Consider the following 22,090-nt stretch of genomic DNA (forward strand, 5'->3'; position numbering starts at 1 on the left):
AGAAACTGGAATTACTCAAGAACGGGTCTCGAAGAATTCGGAGTTATTTTGCACATGTCAAGCAAAATGAAGCGTCAAAGGGGCCGCGATCTTCGGAGTGATGAATGTATGTGCGTATGCGAAAAGGGAAATGCGTACACTCATGATGAACACGTGGCTTTTAGTCGTAGTTCGCATGCGCTGATCCCAAACCGCGGGAATCTCCAAGTTTCAACCACCTCTGAAGCTTGGAGAGCTTGGAGAGCTTTGGAGAGCCTCCTAAAAGTCGGAGAGGATATAAGAACAGCTCTCGAACTTTTCGGAGAGTCTCGAACTTTTCCGAGAGGATTTAAGAACGCACCCTAAATTACAACGAAAGATGTGTGGTGCTCTGTGCTGTGTGTACAGAGGAAGAAAAGAAAAAGAAAAAACAGAAAAACTTACTGCTGGATCATATTTGGCGCCTTTTGGCCGACTCGTGTACGGATTGTTCCAGAAGGAGAAGACCGGTCCAAAGCCGGGCATTCCCGTCAGGCCATTGTCCGTCAGGTACTGGAAACTCTGGAAGTGGTCGTCGCCGGTGATGCGATGCGGACGCATGGGACTGGCCACGTGAATCTGAACCTGAGACGCCAAGTCTTCAGGGTCGCTGGACGCGGCACGTTTGGCTCGCCACTCGGCGCGACGCAGCTCCTCTCGATCTGCACGGTAAACGCGGCACAACAGGACACACAGTTGCCACGATCGACCTCTGCAATGCTGCGCGTACATGTACTGGAAAACGCGTAACTATTGCGACGTAAAAATGTTCGCGAATTTTGCGAGAGGCCCCGAATCGCAAACTTTGAACAACGCAAACTCGCGCCATGTAAAGTTCAGTGCAAGGACTGACTCGGCCGTGTAGAACAACTCGCAAACATTACACAGCGCAAACCAGTCTCAATTTGTAAAACGCAAACATTTATTGTCGCAAACGTTACCCGTTTTACAGTATGCGCATGACACCGTACTGCCAGGGTGCCAATTCCGGATGAAGAGACTCCAATCTAGGCTACTCCAGTCCCAGGTCTCAAGCAAGACCGGTAGCTGCGAGGAGATAACACAGCATTATGAGTCATCACAGGATTGACAGTCAGACCTGACATACTGCATTTCCCCGGCTGTAAGGCGCACTAGATTATAAGTCACATTGAGGTTTTAACCACATTTTTGCAATGCATGCATATAAGTAGGATGTCACTCTCGATTGTAAGTCGCATCCCCTTCTTCGCTCTTGAAGTTGAGTGTAAAAAGGTGAGACTTATATTAGAGGAAATACGGCACTGTTGATGTTGGATTCATTTTTAGTTTGTTACCTGAATAGCACATTGTCAAAAGAGAAAACATGATAACTGAGGGTCTCCAGAAAGGGAGAGAGAGAGGAGGGGTGGGGGGGGGGGGAGAATTTCAAGTACTCACCGGCCTCCGCTTCAAACTGCTGCTCAAGATGGCCGTCGCTCTGCAGACCGCCCGTAGCCTGCGCGTAACCCGGGCAACCCTCGTCCGCCTCCTGCGTTCTGGAATAGCATAGCCCGGACATGTGCTGAGGGTCGCCGTTCGGGAATCGCGCGCGGATCTGCCGTACGCCGTTGACGAACAGGCTGGTGAAGTGGCTGCCCTCGGGCACTTTGGCCATGTAGACATTGTCGCCGAAGCTTGCCGCTTTCTGCCAGTCCAGTGTCAGTGCCTCTCCGCCGCTCAGTATCACCTGTGCGGGTAAGAGGGGAGGACAACGAATGATTATGATTGTGCGCATTGTGTCGCATCATCAATAAACAATATGAGGCTGAATGACGCATTTTTAATCCCCCCCCCCCCCCCCCCCCAGGGTGTTGGGAATAGAGCCAGCAGGAAAACAGGCAGAATTTGGTTCTTTTCTAGTAGGTCCCGTGCATGTTTGGTACTCTATATTATAGATAAATAGAGGGGGGGGAGGGGGGAGAGGGGGAGCAGATTTCAAGGAATTGTCCGCCATAATAATGTTTTGTATCATTCTGCCAATTCCAATGCTGTTCGAGCAGAATCTTTCCAATTAATTATCTAGCATTATCCGCCAAGGCCCACCCCTTTCTCTCCCTCACAATTCCCTTCCATAACTTGCCTCGCCATTGTCAGCGCCTTGATACGTAATTGGTCCGCTTTCTGTACCGCTGTCCTCCGAACTCAGGTGCAATGGATGGGCCATGTGGTACTTGCCAGCCGCTAGGTTCACCGTGGCGCCCGCCCATTGCGACGCGTTGGTCAGCTGCCGCTTGTGAAAACGGATCGCATCGCGCGCCTGCGCCAGGGTGCGGAACGGCTTCTCCGCCGTGCCCGGGTTGGCGTCGTCACCAGTAGGCGAGACGAACAGCGCTAGCGCGTCCTCCGGAGTCCGTGGCGACGGGTCGGACGAAGCATGTGCCCCAGCAGCGGGCAGGCTGTGCGAACAGTTGCTGGCGAAGTTCAAGCCGCGCTCCAGAGCGGCCACGTTCTTGGTGATGCGTCTCGCACCGTAGGCCAACGCTGCCTTCTTCACTTCGCACTCCAAATCGGAAATTTCTTGCGCGCGCGCCAAGGAGAAGACAAGACAACCTAAGAAGAGGGCCAAAGCCATGATCCTCACCGTCAACGGCGTCATGTTTAGACCCCCTTGGTGGGCCTAGGAACAGGATCGTTATCTGCTGGCAATGGACCACCAAGTCCAAGGTCAAGCACGCCAAGGTTTTGTTTTACCAGCCAGGGACGGAAGGGTCGATCTGGGGGTGCGGGGACAGATACAGGTAGTCTGTACTGTCCGTAGGCAAACACAAGGCTTTGAAGGTTCGACTCTGCCTCGACAAGAACAAAAGTTTGAGTGAGGAGACGCGAAGAGCCACCTACTACTAATACTATGACCTACGAAAAGTTACACACGGACTCTGTTGTGACAGTTGTCATGGCTATTCACCCAGCCAGTCGGATCGTAGTGAGTCCACGATGCGCTTTCACGAACAGACGACTCTGTATGATTCAACTACCGGCTACTGTTAAAACTGGAGTTTGGGTACTTGTGTATCTACTGAAAAAGGATGAGCTACTTCTGGACAGGCGACAAGCCTCTGGGTCATCCTAATAAAGATATTATTATTATTATTATTATTATTTGAAACTCGGATGTTGAGCCATAAATAAATGTGGAAGAGAAAAAGACATATGGATACGAGTTAAGAGTAACTCTCCATCACTGACTGTATATAGTATCATGTTACAGTGATGGAGAGTTACTCTTAACTCGTATCCATATGTCTTTTTCTCTTCCACATTATTATTATTATTATTATTATTATAATTCCAGCAGAAATCCAAGAGAGCTCGATACCGGGAAGGTAGAGCCGTGACACACTAGTCAGAACAACAGATGGCTTGATCAGTCACAACTTAAAGTTTCATGCCATCTCAGGCACTCATCAGGTGATATCACCTGATGAGTGCCTGAGTTCATATATATTATGGCATATTGAGCGACAAATGGCTTAGGCGTAATAATTATGGAATCTCCATATCCACACCGTATCCGGCACATACGGTGCACAGATACCGTACCATAATTTATTATAGAGTGCTGGCCGAGACAGTCAAATCAATGGTCACAGGGCTTATCCGTGCAGTTTGACAGGCCAGCCGGTGCCCGGCTGTCCAGAAGTAGCTCATCCTTTTTCAATAGATACACAAGTACCTAAACTCCAGTTTTACCATTATTACTTTCATGACTACAAGAATCAAGACTTTATAATTCAAAGTGACTAATACTAAAATATAGTAATAGTAATAGAGTGCATAACCAGGCAGGTTATCATTATGAATATTACGTTCTTATCCCTTGGGGGTTTACCATGGCTTATTACCGCAGTACCGGCGGTACGAGCCGACCCTACTTGTACTATACTATAGCCAGTGTAGGCTCCGTGGCCAAGGACTGCACAACAGTCATTGTAGCTAGATCGACTAAACTAGCTTGTAGTTGTAGTGACATGGGGTGTAGCATTCAGTTATAAGTGTTGGTAGATACTGTCTTGCTCTGTGACTGTGTGGTTTGACTGCTTTCCGATGATCCCCTCGCACGTGAAACTCGGAGTTACAACCTAATCTTCCTCCCCTCTTCTTCTGCTTGTACATGTAGATAAGCTGATCACAAAGAACACTGCGGAGTAGCCTTGACCATGTTGGCGGTCGATGGTCAGGTGTTCCACTCGGCCTCTCTGCATCGCTGAACCTCTGCGCATGATCCTCCTCCTCCTCCTCCTCCTCCTCCTCCTCCTCCTCCTCCTCCTCCTCTCTCTCTCTCTCTCTCTCTCTCTCTCTCTCTCTCTCTCTCTCTCTTTCTCTCTCTCTCTCTCTCTCTCTCTCTCTCTATCTCTCTCTCTCTCTCTCTCTCTCTCTCTCTTTCTCTCCTCCTCCTCCTTCCCTGGTCCACGCCCGATATCCCAGATCTGCGCTGCGCACAATCTGAATCCACTCCCCCGCTTCCGACTCATGCGTAGCGGCTCAAGTTCTAGGCATTGGCGGATAATGCTCGAAAAGGTGGCAGATTCTGCTCGAGAAGCAGTCAAATTGGCAGAACCATACAAACCTCATGGCTTGCAATTCCTCGAATTCTGCTCCGTTTCTTTATCCACATACCAAACATGCATGAAACTTACCAGAAAAAGTACCGAATTCTGCCAATTTTTCTGCCGGCAGAATCCGACTCACGCCTAGCGGCTCAACCCTTGGCGGATCATGCTCGAAAAATTCAAATTGGCAAGTGAAATTGGCAAGTGAAATTGGCAAACCATACAAACCGCATGCACCAATTCATATGACCGATTGGTTATGGCAAGCACTTCCTTGAATCCTGCTCCATTTCTTTGTATACACACCAACATGCATACTGGTAAAAATTTTACCAGTATGCATATTTAATAGTGAAAAGGTACTAAACATTTCCTCCGGCATTATTTCTTTTGCCAAGGCCTATCCAGTATCCACGCCCGATCCCCAGGATCTGTGCACGATCTGCTCTCACTCACAACCTTATAAAAAATATAATCCTCCCGATCCCTGCTGGGCCCCAGATTATCCGTCCGATTCCCCCCGATTTTCCCTACTATCCCGGATGGCGATATGCATCCTGACTCATGTCTAGTCTCTCTACTGCAAAAAGAATTATGTGTGTATGCGTCACCTGGTCACATCAACTAACTGATAGCAAGAGTACATAAACTACTCTTGCTGATACAGTAGTCATAGCTAGGGTCCAGCGGATAATGCTCCGAAAATGGTTGTATAATGCAAACCATAATGCTCCAAAAAACTGCCTTATAATGCTGATTATTGCTTCAGCAAGGGATATAATGCCAGTGTCTGCTCTAGGATTGTAGGACCGTGAGCCGGGTACACGAGTACCTGGCGCAACCATTTCAACTGGGTCGGAGCTGGGTACACATGTACATACCTGGCGCTGTCTCACCAGCCGAGTCACATGCTTTAACTGGTTGGTTGGTTTATTCTAATTCGGACAATAGACGGGAACTAGGCCCAATAATATAAAGGCGAATGGATAAGCCGCATTTAGAAAAGAGAGGACAGGAATTAGAAAATTACGAAAGAAGAAGAAGTATCTGACACATACAAGCCATGTAGTCAGTCCTGTCAAAGTTCGACAGTACCAACAGGGTCACAGGTGACCCGGTATTATATTTTCAACCGGGTCCAAGCGCCGCCCAACCGGGTGGATTACCCGGCTCACCCGGCGCTGGAGCAGACACTGAATGCTCTTGGTTTGGGACAAAAATGGAAGAACGTCTGCACATTGTCAAACTTCCAGGAAATTATGCATATCGTCGATCTGCATCTGAAGCTGCCACCTTATCTCTCACGAGCTCCGCCACTTCCGAAGTTAGCACTATAAGACATGATCGCTTCTCCATTGATTGCTCTCCATTCCAACTTTGATGCAGGGTTGTGGCAGAATAGTCGGTGTATCAAATCCTTCCCCCAATTATCCATGTAGTGAGAGATGAAACCATTATTGCAGGTAGTCATTCATTGTTAGGGTGAAGTTAATCTTGGCAAATAGTATTCCTGCCTGCAGACAAGCTGTCATTGCGTCAACTCTGTGAATAATGTCTTCATCTGAAACACCAGACGTGAGGCCAGCTCCTGAGATCCGATCTCAGATGGAGAGCCCTCCCATTTGCGGAAATCCTGAAAACACGTGGTCAGAAGTTATTTTGACACTCTACATCCTTTGCTTGTGCTCTCATCTTCTCCTTGAGATGGTGTGTAGACGTATGGCTTGCCTCTTCCTTTGTGATAGCATTTGACTGTAGGCCTGGCATTATTACCGTCCACAACTAACTGTACGTGCTTCATCAGGAAAGTAAGACAGGCGCTGTTCTGTCGCGCACACACATTGGTGCAGAAGACTGTATCATTGTTCACAAGACTGTTGTTATTCTTCAAGACTGAGTAGCACCGACTCTTCTTGTTCCAAGTACTACTAAAGAAAAACTCTCTCAATGCATTACAGCGCAGCCAAACAAAAGGTACCGCAAAAACCTTATGCCGCACGCACAAGTCAAGAACACAACAACCAAAAAAGCTACACGGTGCAAAGCTGGCTCAGCGAAACTGACTCGAGCGGAACCTAAATCGGAGCTCGCCGCCCAAATACAATATTACATGAGGCATCGAGGTGCAACCAAGCTGAGCGCATACATGCGATACTACCAAGAGCTAAGGTCAACACAGAGAACAGGCAGTATGACCGCAATGGCCTCGATCACAGCTAGAGGACGAGAAAGCAGACCGCAACTGAACATCTCCCCCTTCACTCACGAATGGTGAGTACGAGGTAACCGCAGTAATGTGCTATGAAGCGAGCAAACTAGAACCTACAGGTATTGATCAGAACCGTCTCGAACAAACTAAGAGAAATAGATAGAGAAAAACGAAACACTGAGACAAGTGTCACACTCATGCAGTTTACATAGCTATTGCAAACATTGCTCGAGAGTCACACTGCGATACTTAGCTGAGATAGCGTTACCGGCCGATGTCACCAGGCTGCTCAATTATCTGCCATATCGAGGATTGGAATGAGCCGGTGAATGGATCGGCGGTAGGTCTTGCCACGCATGCAGACGTCAACTACTCTGACGCAGCCATCAGGGCCGGGGAACGTGTTGCACACTCTGCCCATGGGCCACTTGCCGCGCGGCGTGTCAGGCTCCATGCATAGTACGACGTCTCCAACTTCCACATTCTTCTGCGTCCGGCGCCACTTCTTGCGAGCGTTGAGCAATGGCACGAACTCCGTGAGCCACCGTGTCCACACTTCCTTCAGGAGCTGTTGAACTAAGACGTAGCGCTCTCGGGGGTGTACCCGGTCCCTTGCATCTGCGGCAAGCTCAATAGGCAGTGGAGGGCTGCATTGTCCAGCAAGGAAATGCTGTGGTGTGAGGGCTTCCGGATCCTCGGGGTCTGCAGACAGTGGCATCAGCGGGCGGGAGTTATTAGCTCTTCGGCAATGACAAACGCCGTGTGCAGCTCCTCATCGGTGATGTCGGCTTTGGCAAGAGTCGAGTATAGGGCTCTCTTTGCGGCCTTGATCATTACTTCGAATGCACCACCAAAGTGTGGCGCGCGAGGAGGGTTGAACCGCCATCTCACTCGGTTGTCCGCCAGGCTTCGGGCAATCTCTCGGCGGTCAAGCTGCTCAACTGCCTCTCGCAACTCACGGGCTGCTGCTGAGAAATTCGTACCGTTGTCTGTCACTATCTGCTGGGGCGTGCCCCGCCGCTTGGTGAACCGGGTCAGAGCCAAGAGGAAACCATCGGTATCCATAGAGTATACCAACTCCAGGTGGCAGGCTCTCGTTTCCAGGCAGGTAAACAGGCATAGGTAGCGCTTTGCCTGGGCTCTGCCCCGCCCTTGCTTGGTCTGAAATGGGCCCGCAAAGTCGATGCCACATGAAGTGAATACCTGCAGGGACCCAGCCGTACGGATGTCGGGTAGCTGACCCATAATCTGGGATGCTGGTGGCCTCCACTGTCGCCGGCATCGAACACAAGCTTGGCGCACAGCTTTCGTTACTGACAGACCGTTGACTATCCAGAACCTCTCGCGCAACTTGGCCAGGAGGTGCTGAGGACCAGCGGCATGCTTGCAGATTCGGTCCTGCTGCTCGACAATCAACCTAGTGACAGTGTGCTTAGCGGGCAGAATGACTGGCTGACGCAACCGATAGGGCAGATGGCTGGATGCTTTCAGTCGACCTCCCACCACCAAGAGCTGCTTCCGCGACGAGTCGAGCTCTGGTCCTAGTGCAGCAAGTGGGTCTTGCTTTTGCACTGGCTTGCCGGCTGCTAACTGATGCCTTGTGGAACCATATACATCAATCTGTGCTTGTAGTACCCAGTGGTCCTCAGCTGCCTGTAGCTCTGACGCGGCTAACTCTGGCACTGCAAGCACTGATGTGGCTGTTGTCACCTGCAACAGTGCAATGACCTCGTTGATCTCTCCGTTCTCTCCGTGGGGATGGCCTTCCCCCTTCGTGGCAACGCGGCGTCTGCAGTTGCAGATAAAGCGTTGGCACCACGCTGTTATGCGAGCCAACTGCTGCCATCTTGAATACTGCTCCGGTTGGAGTCGTTCCACCACGGCGGCACTTGTGAAACCCTTCTCAGCCATGAACGTTGATTCTCGTTGAACCTCTCCAGGGAGGTCCACTGTTTGGACAGGCTGCGGTTGTTGTGGCCAAGTGTCTGCGCTCTTGGCAAGGAACTTGGGACCATGCCACCATTCTTGATCACTAGCCAATGCCTCCGCTGCTAGCCCACGCGTACCCTTGTCGGCCGGATTCTGTTTTCCGGGAACATGTTGCCACTGGGACGGCTTGGTGGCACGTTGCAGCTCGGACACGCGGTTGCCAATGTCCACCTTGAATCGACGGCTGTGCGACCGGATCCATCCCAGAACATTCATCGAGTCGGTCCAGAAGGTGTGTTCGGAAATTGGCACGTCCAACGCATCACCGACTTCGCTGCTGATCCTCAGTCCGAGCACTGCTCCACGAAGCTCCAGCTGTGGAATGGTCTGACGACGGGTCGGCGCTGTCTTGGCCTTGGCCATGGCGAGTGTCACTCGCACCGCACCCGAGCTATCTTCAGCTCGAACGTAGGTGGCTGCTGCAATAGCGCGGTCGGACGCGTCCGTGAAGGTATGGATGGATACGGATGATGCTGCTGATGCCTTGAAGCTGCGCGGCGCTGCTATCGCTGCTAGGGCTGGCAGTTCGCCAAACCACGCCTTCCACTTAGTGGCTACTGTTGACGGGAGCTCATCATCCCAAGACAGGCCGAGAAGCCACGTATCCGGCAGTAGGACGCGCGCTCGGATGATGAATGGCGAAATCTGGCCACGTGGGTCGAAAGCTGTCGCGACACCACTGAGCACGGATCGTCTAGTGAGTTTTGAAAGCTGAGGTTGTTGGAAGCGGAAGGTGAAGGTGTCCTGCTTTGCTGACCAGGTTACTCCCAGTGTCTTCGTTGTTGGCAGGGTGCAGTGCACAAGGTCGCCGACGTTGACCACTGTGGACGCTGCGCGATCTGCTACCGGAACGCTTTCCACGACCTCTGCGCTATTAGACAACCACTTGCGTAAGTGGAATCCACCGTGAGCTAGGATCTCCTGACAGTGCAAGCGGCTTTTCACAGCGTCCTCGACTGTGGGCCTCGACGCAAGCAGATCATCAATGTAACGGCTGCGCTCCAGAGCTTCTATAGTGTGTGCTGGATACTCAGGGCCGAACCGACGCAACACTTCTTGGACCGCCCTGCCTGCCAGGTACGGAGAGGCCTTGATACCAAACACCACGCGCTGAAACTCATAGACGTGTGCCGGGCCGTCGTCGAACCGCCAGAGGAAACGGTGGTACTTGCGGTCAGATTTCCTGAGCATCACTTGCAAGAACATCTCCGAAATATCAGCTACGAGTGCCACCGGTTCAGAGCAGAAACGAATCAGGACCTTGACGAGGTCTGTCTGAAGTGCCGGGCCACTGTGCATCTCATCATTGATAGAGCGGCCGTCCCAATTGGCTGCGGCGTCGAAAAATATCCGCACCTTGGTCGTCTCTTTGTCATCTCGAACCACTGGGAAGTGGGGGAGAAACCATTGATTGTCACCGTCACCGTCTACCTCTTCACTGGGTACTTCGCGGATGTATCCCTTGGCGAGATGACTCTGCATAACGTCATGGTACCGTTGCCGTACACTCGGACGGCGGCTTAGCGAGTGCTCCAGGCTGCGCAGTCGCTGTGCGGCTTGCGGACGATTTGAGGTAACGTGAGGCTCCATCTCAATCCACGGAACGCCCAGCTCCACTCTGCCACTGGCAAACTGCGCCGTGGCAGTTGTACGCTCTTCGACTTGCCTATCGTCTGCTGATGGCATGCTGTCGTAACTGGGTGGCCTCGTGCCAGCTGACTCCATCTCAAGGTGATTTCTGACGAGTACCTCGAGGCTCATCTCTTCTGAGGTCGGCGTGACAACTGCTGAAAAACTGGCCGGGCTCGACTCAGCTCTCCCTGGGCTCAGACATACCCAGCCTAGTGGAGTGTGCCGGGCAATTACATGGCTGGGGTGCTGTGTGGTAATCTCTTCCAGCACAGTATGAAGCTGGATTGCATTGAGGCCGATCAGCACGTCAATCTGCCCACTGCACAGAGCTGGAAATGGTATGTCCTTGAGGTCCTCCCAGGCATGCTTGGTTGTACTCCAGTCAACAGGTTTGACACTAGGGCACACCGATGGCATGGCCCAAGCACGGAACTCAGATGCCGCTGAGCCGTCAACTGCCTCAACGGAGATAGTCACATGTTCAAACACTCCGCTCACTACCTCACCACTCAAGACCGATGCGGTTAGTGGCTCACGTGGGCCGTCTGCTCCGACTGCTGAGGCAATGTGCTGCCTAACGTAGCTGGTTGAAGATGCCGGGTCTAAGAGTGCCGTCCCTCTTACACATCTGTCACGGTACTTGACAAGAACCGGCGCAGTCATGAATGACAATGGTGCAAAGGTTGTTTCTTGCTGTTCTCCCGACTTCCTGTCAGCCGCTAGAGTTGTGTCAATGGTCATGGTCGTGTGTGCTGTTTCTCGTCGACCACCGTTGGCGTCCGCTGGCGACCACCTTGCCTGATCAGCTCTGCTAAACTCCCTCTTCGATCGGTCTGAGTATAGCAGTTGATGGTGGCGCCGCTTGCATATGCTGCAGTTGGTCCTGCACTCGTTGGACCAGTGACCACGGGAGAGACAACAGCTGCACACACCTTTGTGCCCGCGCACAAAATCCCACCGCTTATCGACTGTAAGCCTCTGGAAATCAGGGCACTTCGCGAGATGGTGAGGGTCTCCACAGAGGCCGCAAGGCTCTATTGCTGCCGCCAGAGTGTGCTGCATTGACGGCATGTGTCGTCTGGGGGGAACCGGCGGCCGAACTGATTGGCCTGTTGGCTTGCTGGAGCTGGTTGGTTCCTGAGGCGCGAGACGCTCATCTACACGCGTCATTTTGTGCACGCGTTTCATGACGAACTCTGAGAACGTCTCAGCGTCGCACCGTGTATCGTCGTACTTGTCAAAATATGCCGCCAGCACTGCCCTTGGCACCTTCTGCGTAATCGACAAATACAACTCACGGCCTGGAGTGATGTTGGCCACTTTCATGTTGAGCAACGTGTTTCGCAGTTTCACGGCAAACTGCTTCATTGTTGCCAGGTCTCTCTCGTTTGTAATTCGAGGCCATGCCATGAGCTCTCGCTCCTGTTGCTCTAGGTTGCGGTCCTTCCCACCAAACCATCGATCCAGCTCCTCCATGATGGCAGTGTAGGCGCCTGGACCATCCAGCACGTCTGCAATTAGGTCTGCTGCAGAACCGCCGGCTAATGCCTCCCGAAGGTGAGCCAGCTTGTAGTCCTCAGACATGAGCGGGTTCTCATGGACCAAGTGGAGGAATCGCTGTTTCCACTTTAGGTACGACGGTCTCTGACCGTCAAACTTCGGCAAGTCGAGCGGCTTCAGGGACCTGCCCAGGCAAAGCTGGTAGAACGCATCCGGCCAGTTCGTGCCGCCACCAGGTAACACATTCGCTTGCTGTGGTGCAGGTGCCAACGGCACAAACTCTGCTGCAGCATGGCTCAATGCACTCTTGTCAGCTGTTTGCTTGGCACTCTTCCTGACCCTTGGTGCTGGCACTGGTCTGTCATTCCTGGGCTGGGCCTGTGCAGAGGTGGCTGTGGGAGTAGGCTGGTTGCTGGCAGCAGGTGAGTTGTAACGCAATAGGCTAGCTCTGTGCCTATGGGCTGGTCTTTGGTTCATACTACTAATAGTACTATGTGCTGTTGTCACATGGCTAGTACCACTGCTTGCTGCTACATGTACACTCTGGCTAGTAGTAGTACTAGTACTTGAACGGTACTAGTAGTACTAGTAGCTGCCAAACAGGGCTGGACTGTCCCACTAGCACTCACACCAGTCAGACTCAGAGGCTGCACTTGAGTGTTCTGCTGCAACACTGACCTGTCACCATGGTCACTTGCATGCACTCTGGAGTCAGGAGCGCGTGCGCTGAAAACACCAGAAACCGTGACCATGGTGACTGATGCGTCTGCGTCGCTCCTGTACTGTCTGGCCCTGCTCCTCGTTGGTGGCGGGATCTCTCCGTCGGATCGAACCGTGCTCAGGGCGCTGTTCGGGGAACGGATCCGTGCCGATGCCAAAGGTCTACGACTCCGGACCCCAGGCAAACTGCCACCAAGCCCAGTCGCCTCACCGCCACTGAACTCGTCGGAGGAGGACTGCTCTCCATCCGCCGACTGAGCATGGATCTCCGCGTTGCCAGATGCAGAAACTGCAAATTCTACGTGCGGTTCCTCATACTCAGTACTAGTAGCGCCGATCAAACTTTCACGTTGTTCTGCTGCCCTGGCTCGCTCCACGGCTAGCCTCTTGTTGGCAAGCTCGATCTCAAGGGCCAGTTCCTGGCGTTTCAACTCCGCGATCCGTTCAGCTGCTTCCAGCTCCATCTCTTGTTCTCGTCGTTCGATCGCGGCCCTCCTGCAGCTCTCTAGGCTGCTGTGATCGTACTCGCTGGCCGACTGTGCGGGCGTCTTCGCCTTGCGTCGGCTCCGAACAGATTCCTGGTCGGAGAGGAATCTGGACGGCCTTTGTCCAAAATTCCGTCTGGCGCTCCGTCTTGGAGCCTCTTCTGCCATCGTGCCCTACTCTGGCACGTTCACGGAATCACTACGGATCTCGCTCTTCGGATCCGGCTCGAAGGACCAGTTTATGTTCTGTCGCGCACACACATTGGTGCAGAAGACTGTATCATTGTTCACAAGACTGTTGTTATTCTTCAAGACTGAGTAGCACCGACTCTTCTTGTTCCAAGTACTACTAAAGAAAAACTCTCTCAATGCATTACAGCGCAGCCAAACAAAAGGTACCGCAAAAACCTTATGCCGCACGCACAAGTCAAGAACACAACAACCAAAAAAGCTACACGGTGCAAAGCTGGCTCAGCGAAACTGACTCGAGCGGAACCTAAATCGGAGCTCGCCGCCCAAATACAATATTACATGAGGCATCGAGGTGCAACCAAGCTGAGCGCATACATGCGATACTACCAAGAGCTAAGGTCAACACAGAGAACAGGCAGTATGACCGCAATGGCCTCGATCACAGCTAGAGGACGAGAAAGCAGACCGCAACTGAACAGGCGCTGCTGAGCAATCGACTTGGTACTGAGTCCATGAGAAATTCTAATTCTTTTCGAGCCTCCTGAGCTGGACTCGGCAAAGGCAGTTCTTTTGGAACGAGCTATTTCTGTTTATAGCCGCTCCTTCATCCTGGTCCAAATTTAGCAATGCATCAGTGTCTACTTCAGTATCGCTAGAGATGCTATCGCCAGAGCCTCTGGCACAACTAGAAAACTCGTCTTCGTCTGTTTGATATTCACTTCGCGTATGTCTCCTCCATAGCTCTCCATTATTCTAAAAGTAAAAGAAACCTCGTAAATATTTTCTCCGGATTTGTGTCACTTGAACTGTTCGGCCTCGGTTGGGTATGCTTCACAAATGGCCTATACTATACATTTACCTGACCACATCGTAGGCACCGGCGGATTATGCGGGCATAATTATTGGCATAATTTGGTGGCTGAAAATTTGGAGAATAATTTGGCATCCTTTCGGAGGTAGGAGCATAACTGCATGATTGTATCACAGTTCTAGCATGTAGGCTACACAATTGTGTACAATGCACCTGATCAGTGCTGGTGGTCTGCTAAAGGGTTCGGAGGTCATGCAGATAGTTTTTTCAATGAAAAGCAGGGTAGAAATCATGAAATACATTTTGTGCGCTCCAACTCGTCTTCTCAAAGTTCTTTCTCACCCTGATACAGTACATGTGGCAGAAGATGCGAGTAAATCAGCCTTTATCAGGTATCCCGGGGCGGGCGAGATAGTGATGGGTAGTCCGCAAAACTCCGCGTCCATGTACACTATGCTTGTTACGAAGTCATGACGTCTGGATCTTAGCAGCTACAGTATGACGGTGCAGGCTATGGATATTGCTCTAATAGCTAAACAAATTGAGGTATAGTTGATGTTCGGTAATGATGGAAGGAGAGCTGGAGCTACGGGAGAGATGAGCTGATTATGAGAATTCGCAGGGTGAGGGTGACATCGGTTGGACGAGTATTACGATTACGAAGACAGTTGAACATGACAGTTTTCAAAGGTAAGGAAAAATCTTTCAAAGCAAAAGAAGTCAACTAATGAATAGAAGAAGTAATGTTTTCTCTTTTCCAGGTTGATCTCTAGCATGCATGGACGGACACCTTGGTATGGGGATACTCATGTATTTTGTTGTACTTATGGCCACTTGCAAGTACGAAAAAGGCACAATTTTCCGAACTTTGAGGCTCCATAAGCATAACAAAGTGAATATGTATCCCCGCGTGCCCAAGCATAATATGAGGATTTTGCGAGCATAATACGAGAATCCATGAAAGCATAATTCCATGATTTCGCAGGCATAATCTGCCGGTGCCTACCACATCGCTACAATCATAACGTATTTATGTAGCAATAGTTATGTAGCGTTAGTGCTAAAGGTGTTACGTGTCTACACTATACTAAATTCATGCGCCGGTACAATGCATAGTGCTCAAATGCCCGGAATGAGCGGATCGTAGTACGCCGAGGTGCACAAAAGGAGTAAAATAGGGCTGTTTCGTTGTTACTCAGAGTTTCATGGAAAAAAACAATCTGGCAATCATCAGACAACATCTCATGATCATGATTGTAGCCGATTGTTGCCAAAAACCTGGGATTTCCTGATATTATCCACTATGAAACTCGTTATGCCGCTCAAACCTCACATAATGCTCCGGTTTTGTTCCTTTCTAATGCTCCACTAGTAATGCTCTGATGCTCGGATAGTCGTATAATGCCGAATATAATGCTGGCATTATCCGCTGGACCCTAGTCATAGCCCAAATTTGCTAGCAATTCTTTGAGCAAAATATCGGATGCGCAAGGTACCGGCAAGTTTTGAGCAAAATATCGAGTTTTGGTGGGCTTTTCGGAAAATCCAAGGCTTCTTAGGGACTTTCCCAACACAGTCAGTAACTTAGAGTCAAGGTTGAAAACGAGCACAACAGTTGGACAAAGCAGACTCGTGGCTACATTTTTGTAGAAAGGTGAGCATCAGCAGAAGCTCAATCAAAAATACCGTCGCCACCAGCGACAATTATCGTTGAGTTTTCCTTGAAACTCATTTTATCTCGAGCAAAACCAAATACAGTTGAACATCGATTATCCGACCACCTCTGGGCAGACAACTGTCAGGCGGTGTTCAGATAAGGCAAATGTTCCAGATAAGAAAACACACTGTAAATACATGTACATGTACATTGTAAATAGAATAGAGTGCTACTTTTCAAAATTTTCGTATTTTTTGAATGGCTCACTACATGCACAGTGCGTACTCTACGGCACGTGCGCCCAAAAAAACTGTTACGGATAATCGAATGGTCGGATAGTCGATGTGCGGATAATCGATGTTCAACTGTAGCAAAATACCGACGGAGAGAAAGGAAATGCCAAGCAGAATATCGAAAATTTTGTGGCAAAATTGTGCGGCAAAATATCGATGTAGGCTGAGCAAATTTGGGCCATGACTAGCCCTTTCCCAAAGGTGCTCGCCCTTTTTTTTCACCCTTTTTGGAAAAGCCCGTTTCTTTCGCCCTTTCAGTCTTGCGTTTTTTGGTGAATATCGCCCTTTTTGAGCTTCTTTGAAAAAGTGCTAAATCTGTTTGCTCATGCATGCGCGCATGCGATCACAGTTTCCGAGTGCTCGATGGGCCTTGGCACGCCGCATTTTTGGGGGGGGGGGGGCAACAAGTTATACTAATAGCTGGTGAAGCTTGTAAAAGAGCAGGGAGCCCAACACATACCGGTATGTGTTGGGCTCCCTGGTAAAAGAGCACCTTTGGGAAAGAGCTAGTCATGACTACGTACATGTATATGTACGTACTAACTGATCAAGAGTACAGTTTCATGTACATGTAGATCTACATGACACCAGGGAGTCGTAAAATACCGGTATTTACGACTCCCATGCATGACACTTACTTGCGTGAGTCTTGGCAACTGACTCTGACTCTGAGTCAGGGAGTCGTAAAATACCCGGTATTTTACGACTCCCTGCTCTGAGTCTACTCTTGGTCACTGTTTTTTTGAAATGTTGACGTAGGTACGCGTTTCTCGAGCTCCGTAGTTTTGAGTGGATTTTCCGACTTCAACGTGCCTCTCCCGCAAACCAGCCGATGCAGGGTGCCACTTGTTGCCGGTGCAACGGCAACGGCACCTGCGTTCGGTGCGAATGCATGAAGGAGGGCCGAGAGTGTCGGAATTGTCTCCCTTCGAAGAAGAACAAGTGCCGAAACAGCTCCCCGACTTCCCAACCGTCTTCTCAACCAACGGCCACAGCTACCGTACCCGCTGTTGGTGATACGGTGCCGGACCATACTATCAGCAGGACGTCGACGAGCTCCGACAACAGAGCAACCACAGCTACGACACTAGACTCCGTACCCGTACCAAATGTCTCGAATGTGCACAAGCCAGCACTGGCAGCAGTCACCGAGAGTGCAGCCGCAGTACTCACCACCACCCTACTTGCAGAGTGCAGAGACGGTCACGGACCACCTCGCACAGCCCGGTCGAGCTCGTCTCCCGGTACCCGCACTGGCAGTAGCTCCGTAGTACCCGTACATGTACAGGTGCCGAACTCGCCTGACACCAATGACAGTGATGATGTCGATGTCGAATCTGCCAGCCAAGTGCGTGAGCCAGCGGACGTGGAGTGTGCCGATGGTGCCATGATGAATGCCAGCGGGATTGCTGTGGCGGAGCGCAGGGCAGCAAGCAGTGCGGCGGCGCCGAATCCGGACGTTACAGATCAGGAGTTGCACTCGGCTAGTAATACACCGGTCCAAATCGCTGACCCTGACACCATCACCGACAGCCAGGCAACGCACCTATTGGCCACACTGGATGCCGGTGAAAGCCAACCCTCTAGCACTCCCAACTTCGACACAGACGCAACAGCCACTGGGGGCCCAGCTGGATCTGCAGACGGTGCAGAGGTCCCCGACCTACCAGTCTTCCCATCACTGGACCGCACCGCATTCCGACTTGGAGAACTGACAGGGGAAGACTCTGTGACAGCCATCGTTGAGGCGTATGAGGTTGTCGTCCACTTCCGCCCCAACCTGTTCCCAGTTCCCCAGGGCACCGTCGGTCGCTCGTTCATCTCCCAGCTGAGTGCCTTCTTCCACAGCTTTGGCAGTGCCTCGGCCTCAGAAGATGTCGCACTCAAGGCGGCGATGGTCTTCCCACAGCTGATGTTACAGAACCCGCAGGGCAACCATACCAAGCCGTCTCCACAGGAACACCTAAGGAGACGTCTAGAACTTTGGCGAACAGCAAGCCTGCCGGAACTGCTCCGCGAGTCAACCACCATCCAGAAGCAGGTCCAGGACAGGCACCAGCCAGCCGCCCGATCGACCCCCCCTGACCTGGCAAGGGCGTTCGCCGCTAATGTGTCCTCCGGCAAACTACCATCCGCCCTCCGTCAGCTATCAAGTGGTGGCTGCAAAGGAGTTCTCAGCCTGGACACCACTGTCGGCACTGATACCACCCGTGACCTTCTTATCAGCAAACATCCGGCAGGGGAGCCGGCTGATGCAGAGTCTCTGCTCACGGGTGAGCCACCTGTTCAGCCCCACAGAGTGATGTTCTCAAGCCTGACCCGTGACGTCATCCGCCGGGCCGCCCTGCACACCCACGGCGCGGCTGGGCCATCGGGCATGGACGCTGATGGATGGCGGCGCATGTGCACCGCGTTCTCCGAAGCGTCGGATGAGCTGTGTGACTCGCTTGCAACATGCGCTCGTCGCATTGCTACCACATACGTCAACCCAGCGACACTGGAGGCGCTCGTCGCATGCAGATTAATAGCCCTTGACAAATCGCCGGGTGTTCGACCCATTGGTATCGGCGAAGTGGCCAGGCGCATTGTCGGCAAAGCCATCCTCACTGTCACCGGGAGAGATATCCAAGATGCAGCGGGCACCCTTCAACTGTGTGCCGGTCAGGAGTGCGGCATTGAAGCTGCCATCCATGCGATGCAAGATGTCTACCGTGAGGAGGATGCGGATGCCATATTGCTCGCCGACGCTTCGAACGCCTTCAACCTTGTTCTGCTGGGACGGTACCCACTCAATGGTGACGGACAGCTTCGCGGTCGCGACAATGTCGTCGATGATGTTTAGTCGTCGGCGAACCAACACTTCGTTCAGACCGGACACCTTGACACGCCGCTCATTGTTCAGGCACGACTTCACCCAGCCGTACACGGTCTTGGAATCAGTGACAAGACGGATGTTGCTGGCGTTCCATTCGACTGCCGTCGACAACCCACGGATTACTGCTTCCAATTCTGCGATGTTGATATGCTTCTTCTCGTCGGCATCGCGAAGCCAAGACTTGTCCTCCATGACTTCACCACCAACTTCGGCAACAATGCCATATGCGACATCAGACGCATCGCACCACACGGTGAGCTGCTGCTCGTTTACTGACGCATTCCACACGCCTGTGGCCGGATCCTCATCTTGGACGCGACTTGCTAGTTCGGCACAACAGGTTACCACATCATTGGGGACGTCATCATCCCAACCACCACCATCACGACATGCTAGGCGCTTCAGAAAGCTGCAGGCAGGTCGCAGCCACGAGCACACGGGATAGTGCGATACCAGTCGGCCGCACCACGAGAATACACCACGCTTGGTCAGCTTGCCACACTCGAGACTCACTCCGTCTCGACGCTTCCAACGGGTTTGACCATCTTGGCCAGTGAACAGCTGAAGTCCAAGTACTCGGGCGGAATTGGCGGGCTCAGCTGGCTTCGTGCGCAGGCCATAGCGCTCGAGGGTATCCGCAACAGCCTTTGTCTGCGGTTTCGGGACGTACAGATCGTCAACGTAATTGTCAACACCATCATGATCTCGCGTGCACCACTTGACTATCACGTCCATGAACTTCGGTGCAACGCTCAACCCGAAAGCCATGCGGGTCATCACGTACAGCTTTCCCCTCCATTTCACGCACTGATACCGTAGCAACTCAGGTGACATACGGACTTGCAGATAGGCCTTTCGAATATCCAACATCTCATACTCGTTGGCATCGTGCGTACGCCACTCACGCAACTTCTCGCCACACACAGAGGCATCCATACCGGGCTGAGACACGAGGGCACGGTTCAGCGCACGGTAGTCGAGGCAAGGCCTAACAGGTGTAGTAGGCTTGTGCTCCTGGCTGACTGCAAGCCATGGCAGAATTGCAGCAGGAGCTCCGTGTACCTCTTCATCATGCTCGATGAGCCATCCGTTACCGATCCAGGAGTCCACTTCTTGCTGGAACAGCTTCTCCTGATCATCGCTAAGTTTCCGGGGGTACTCCCCAATGCCGCTGCCGATGCGTCCGGTAGGTGGCTTGTCGTCCTTCCACCTCCATGCTGCTTGCCAACACTGCTCATCTGCTAGCCACTTTATCTGACCATCCTCGACAGATAGCGTCACGTCCTCACCGTCTTGCACCACGCTAACATGCCGAGACGGGTGCTGATCCGGCGACTGCAGAGCATCACTAACGACAGACGACACAGGCTCAGGACTGGCGGGTGACGGACCAAACAACACGGACCGCAGATCACCTGACTCAGAGTACTGCAACCTGACGCCACCGATGGCACGGACAAGGTCAGATCCCAGCAACAGGTCAGCATTAATAACCGACAGCTCAGGAACTACAAACACAACAACACGGGTAGGCGGCAAATTTACGGGTCCATCCAGGCGACGAATCGTTAGTGAAATTGACCCCGAAATCGGCAGGGCTTCGCCATCCAGGGCGAGGAGCTTCTCCTGCTTTACCGCCGACACTTGGCTACACATCTTAGCCGCACGTATAAAGCCAGACGACACTAGCGTGCGAGCCGACCCGGTGTCCAGCATGGCCTCTCCACGGCACCAGTCATCCGGCTTGGCCGACTCCACGTCCACATAGATCCTCGGCAAGGGGGCAGCTTCAGTGGACACCGCACACAGGCACTTGTCACTGCTACTATGCGACGTACCAGCAGCCGCCACACGTTCTGCTGCCTTGGCTTCTCGCCACTTCCTTCTCTCAGGGCACGCTGGCTTTGCATGACCAGGCTGATCACAAAAGTGGCACACTACTGGTCCACTGAAACGGGGCTTCTGCTTCTTCTTGAACTCTGGGCAGTTACGCTGGACATGCCCAGGCTGGTTACAGTTATAGCAGACAACAGTACTGCGAGCTGGTCGGTGTACACCTCCACTGTAACTACTGGTACTGGCACTAGCAGAAACGCTCTGGCTGAACCTGCTCGTGTACCGAGCATCGGTCTCACTGGCTCTGAGCGCACGCACACGCTCTAGACACGCAGGTATCGTCAGCTCTTGGCCAGCCAGTGACATTCTCAGCTGGCGGCCAAATTCGGGCTGTAGGCCAGCGATCAGTTGCTCGATCACGATCGGATCCTTGCTGGCGGTACCACCCGGTTTGTGCCCCGACAGCGCTGCATAACGCTGCAAATCGGCCACATACGCGTCGACACTTTCATCCACACGCAAACAACGGCGCTTGAACAAATCATACGCTCTGGACGGCGTCACACTGAACGCACTCACTAAAACTTTCTTGACCTCTGCTTGTTTGCTTTTGTCACTCTCTGCCATACGAGAAAACACTCGAAATGCATCGCCCTGCAAATATAAGGGTAGATGTTGCATGCGTGCATCTTCGTCGGACCATTCCTTGGCAGTGGCCAAAACTAAAAACTTTGCCCAGAATTCCTCTAGGTCTTCACCATCCTTGCCAGAAAACGGCTGGACAAGATACTTGGTAGACATGATTCACTCGAGTATTCCACGAACACACAGTAGGAACTCACAGTAGGAACTCACAGTAAGAACTCTCGTCTCACAAAATAAATAAATCACTACGACACTCGTACTCCGAAAACACTTTCCCGGCTCTTTCCCGGGTTTCGGCACCACAAAGTTGTGGGAGAACTGGAGCTATCTAGTCTCTCTATCACCCCTCTTCGCCCAACACAACACACCAGCGCAAACGGCAGCCTCTTGGTGGAAATGTATGAATCACGAAAAATGCAAGTAGGAAAAGGAGAGAGAACAAGAAAAGAACCACAAGAACACGAAATCACGAGCACTTCAGCCAGGAAAAGACACGTCTAAAACATGGCGTCCAACATGGCGGCAGACCAACCGATAGAGGCCCGTCGTGGCTGAAGCTGCTATTGCAGCGACAGCCATCACGGCCACCATTGAATGCAGAAAATAGATCAGAAAACGAAGTCGAGCAACAGCAACTCGAACGAAGCAAAGAAAACA

General features: G+C 52.0%; 3 protein-coding genes across 3 annotated transcripts in view; all 3 read right to left on the minus strand.

Annotated features, from left to right (window-relative positions):
* LOC135828628 (uncharacterized) overlaps nucleotides 1-2,858 on the minus strand; it is a 6,375-nt gene extending 3,517 nt beyond the window's left edge. The window contains exons 1-3 of the mRNA XM_065341047.1: nucleotides 2,120-2,858; nucleotides 1,438-1,726; nucleotides 424-680 (exon numbers count right to left, since the gene is read on the minus strand). Of these exons, the coding sequence (XP_065197119.1) occupies nucleotides 424-680; nucleotides 1,438-1,726; nucleotides 2,120-2,635 (1,062 nt within the window). The 5' untranslated portion in view covers nucleotides 2,636-2,858. The remainder of the gene's footprint in view (nucleotides 1-423; nucleotides 681-1,437; nucleotides 1,727-2,119) is intronic.
* A 4,657-nt stretch (nucleotides 2,859-7,515) lies between these two features.
* On the minus strand, nucleotides 7,516-13,292 carry LOC135827986 (uncharacterized). Its single transcript, XM_065340422.1, has 2 exons — nucleotides 12,598-13,292; nucleotides 7,516-12,331 (listed from the first exon to the last, which is right to left on the minus strand). The coding sequence occupies exons 1-2, from the start codon at nucleotides 13,290-13,292 to the stop codon at nucleotides 7,516-7,518; spliced, it is 5,511 nt and encodes a 1,836-aa protein (XP_065196494.1).
* A 5,306-nt stretch (nucleotides 13,293-18,598) lies between these two features.
* On the minus strand, nucleotides 18,599-21,589 carry LOC135827987 (uncharacterized). The gene has a single exon (XM_065340423.1). The coding sequence runs from the start codon at nucleotides 21,587-21,589 to the stop codon at nucleotides 18,599-18,601; it is 2,991 nt and encodes a 996-aa protein (XP_065196495.1).
* Nucleotides 21,590-22,090: the final 501 nt, after the last annotated feature.

The sequence above is a fragment of the Sycon ciliatum genome, chromosome 12 (assembly GCF_964019385.1).
Source record: "Sycon ciliatum chromosome 12, ocSycCili1.1, whole genome shotgun sequence".
NCBI lineage: Eukaryota > Metazoa > Porifera > Calcarea > Leucosolenida > Sycettidae > Sycon > Sycon ciliatum.

What these genes read in the sequence shown, in the direction of transcription:
- LOC135827987 (XM_065340423.1), bottom strand. Translation starts at nt 21,589, where the DNA reads ATGTCTACCAAGTATCTTGTCCAGCCGTTTTCTGGCAAGGATGGTGAA.
- LOC135827986 (XM_065340422.1), bottom strand. Translation starts at nt 13,292, where the DNA reads ATGGCAGAAGAGGCTCCAAGACGGAGCGCCAGACGGAATTTTGGACAA. An exon ending in GCAAGTGACCATGGTGACAG is followed by an intron (nt 12,332 to 12,597) that starts GTCAGTGTTGCA and finishes ACCTGCTGCCAG; the next exon opens with CAACCAGCCTACTCCCACAG.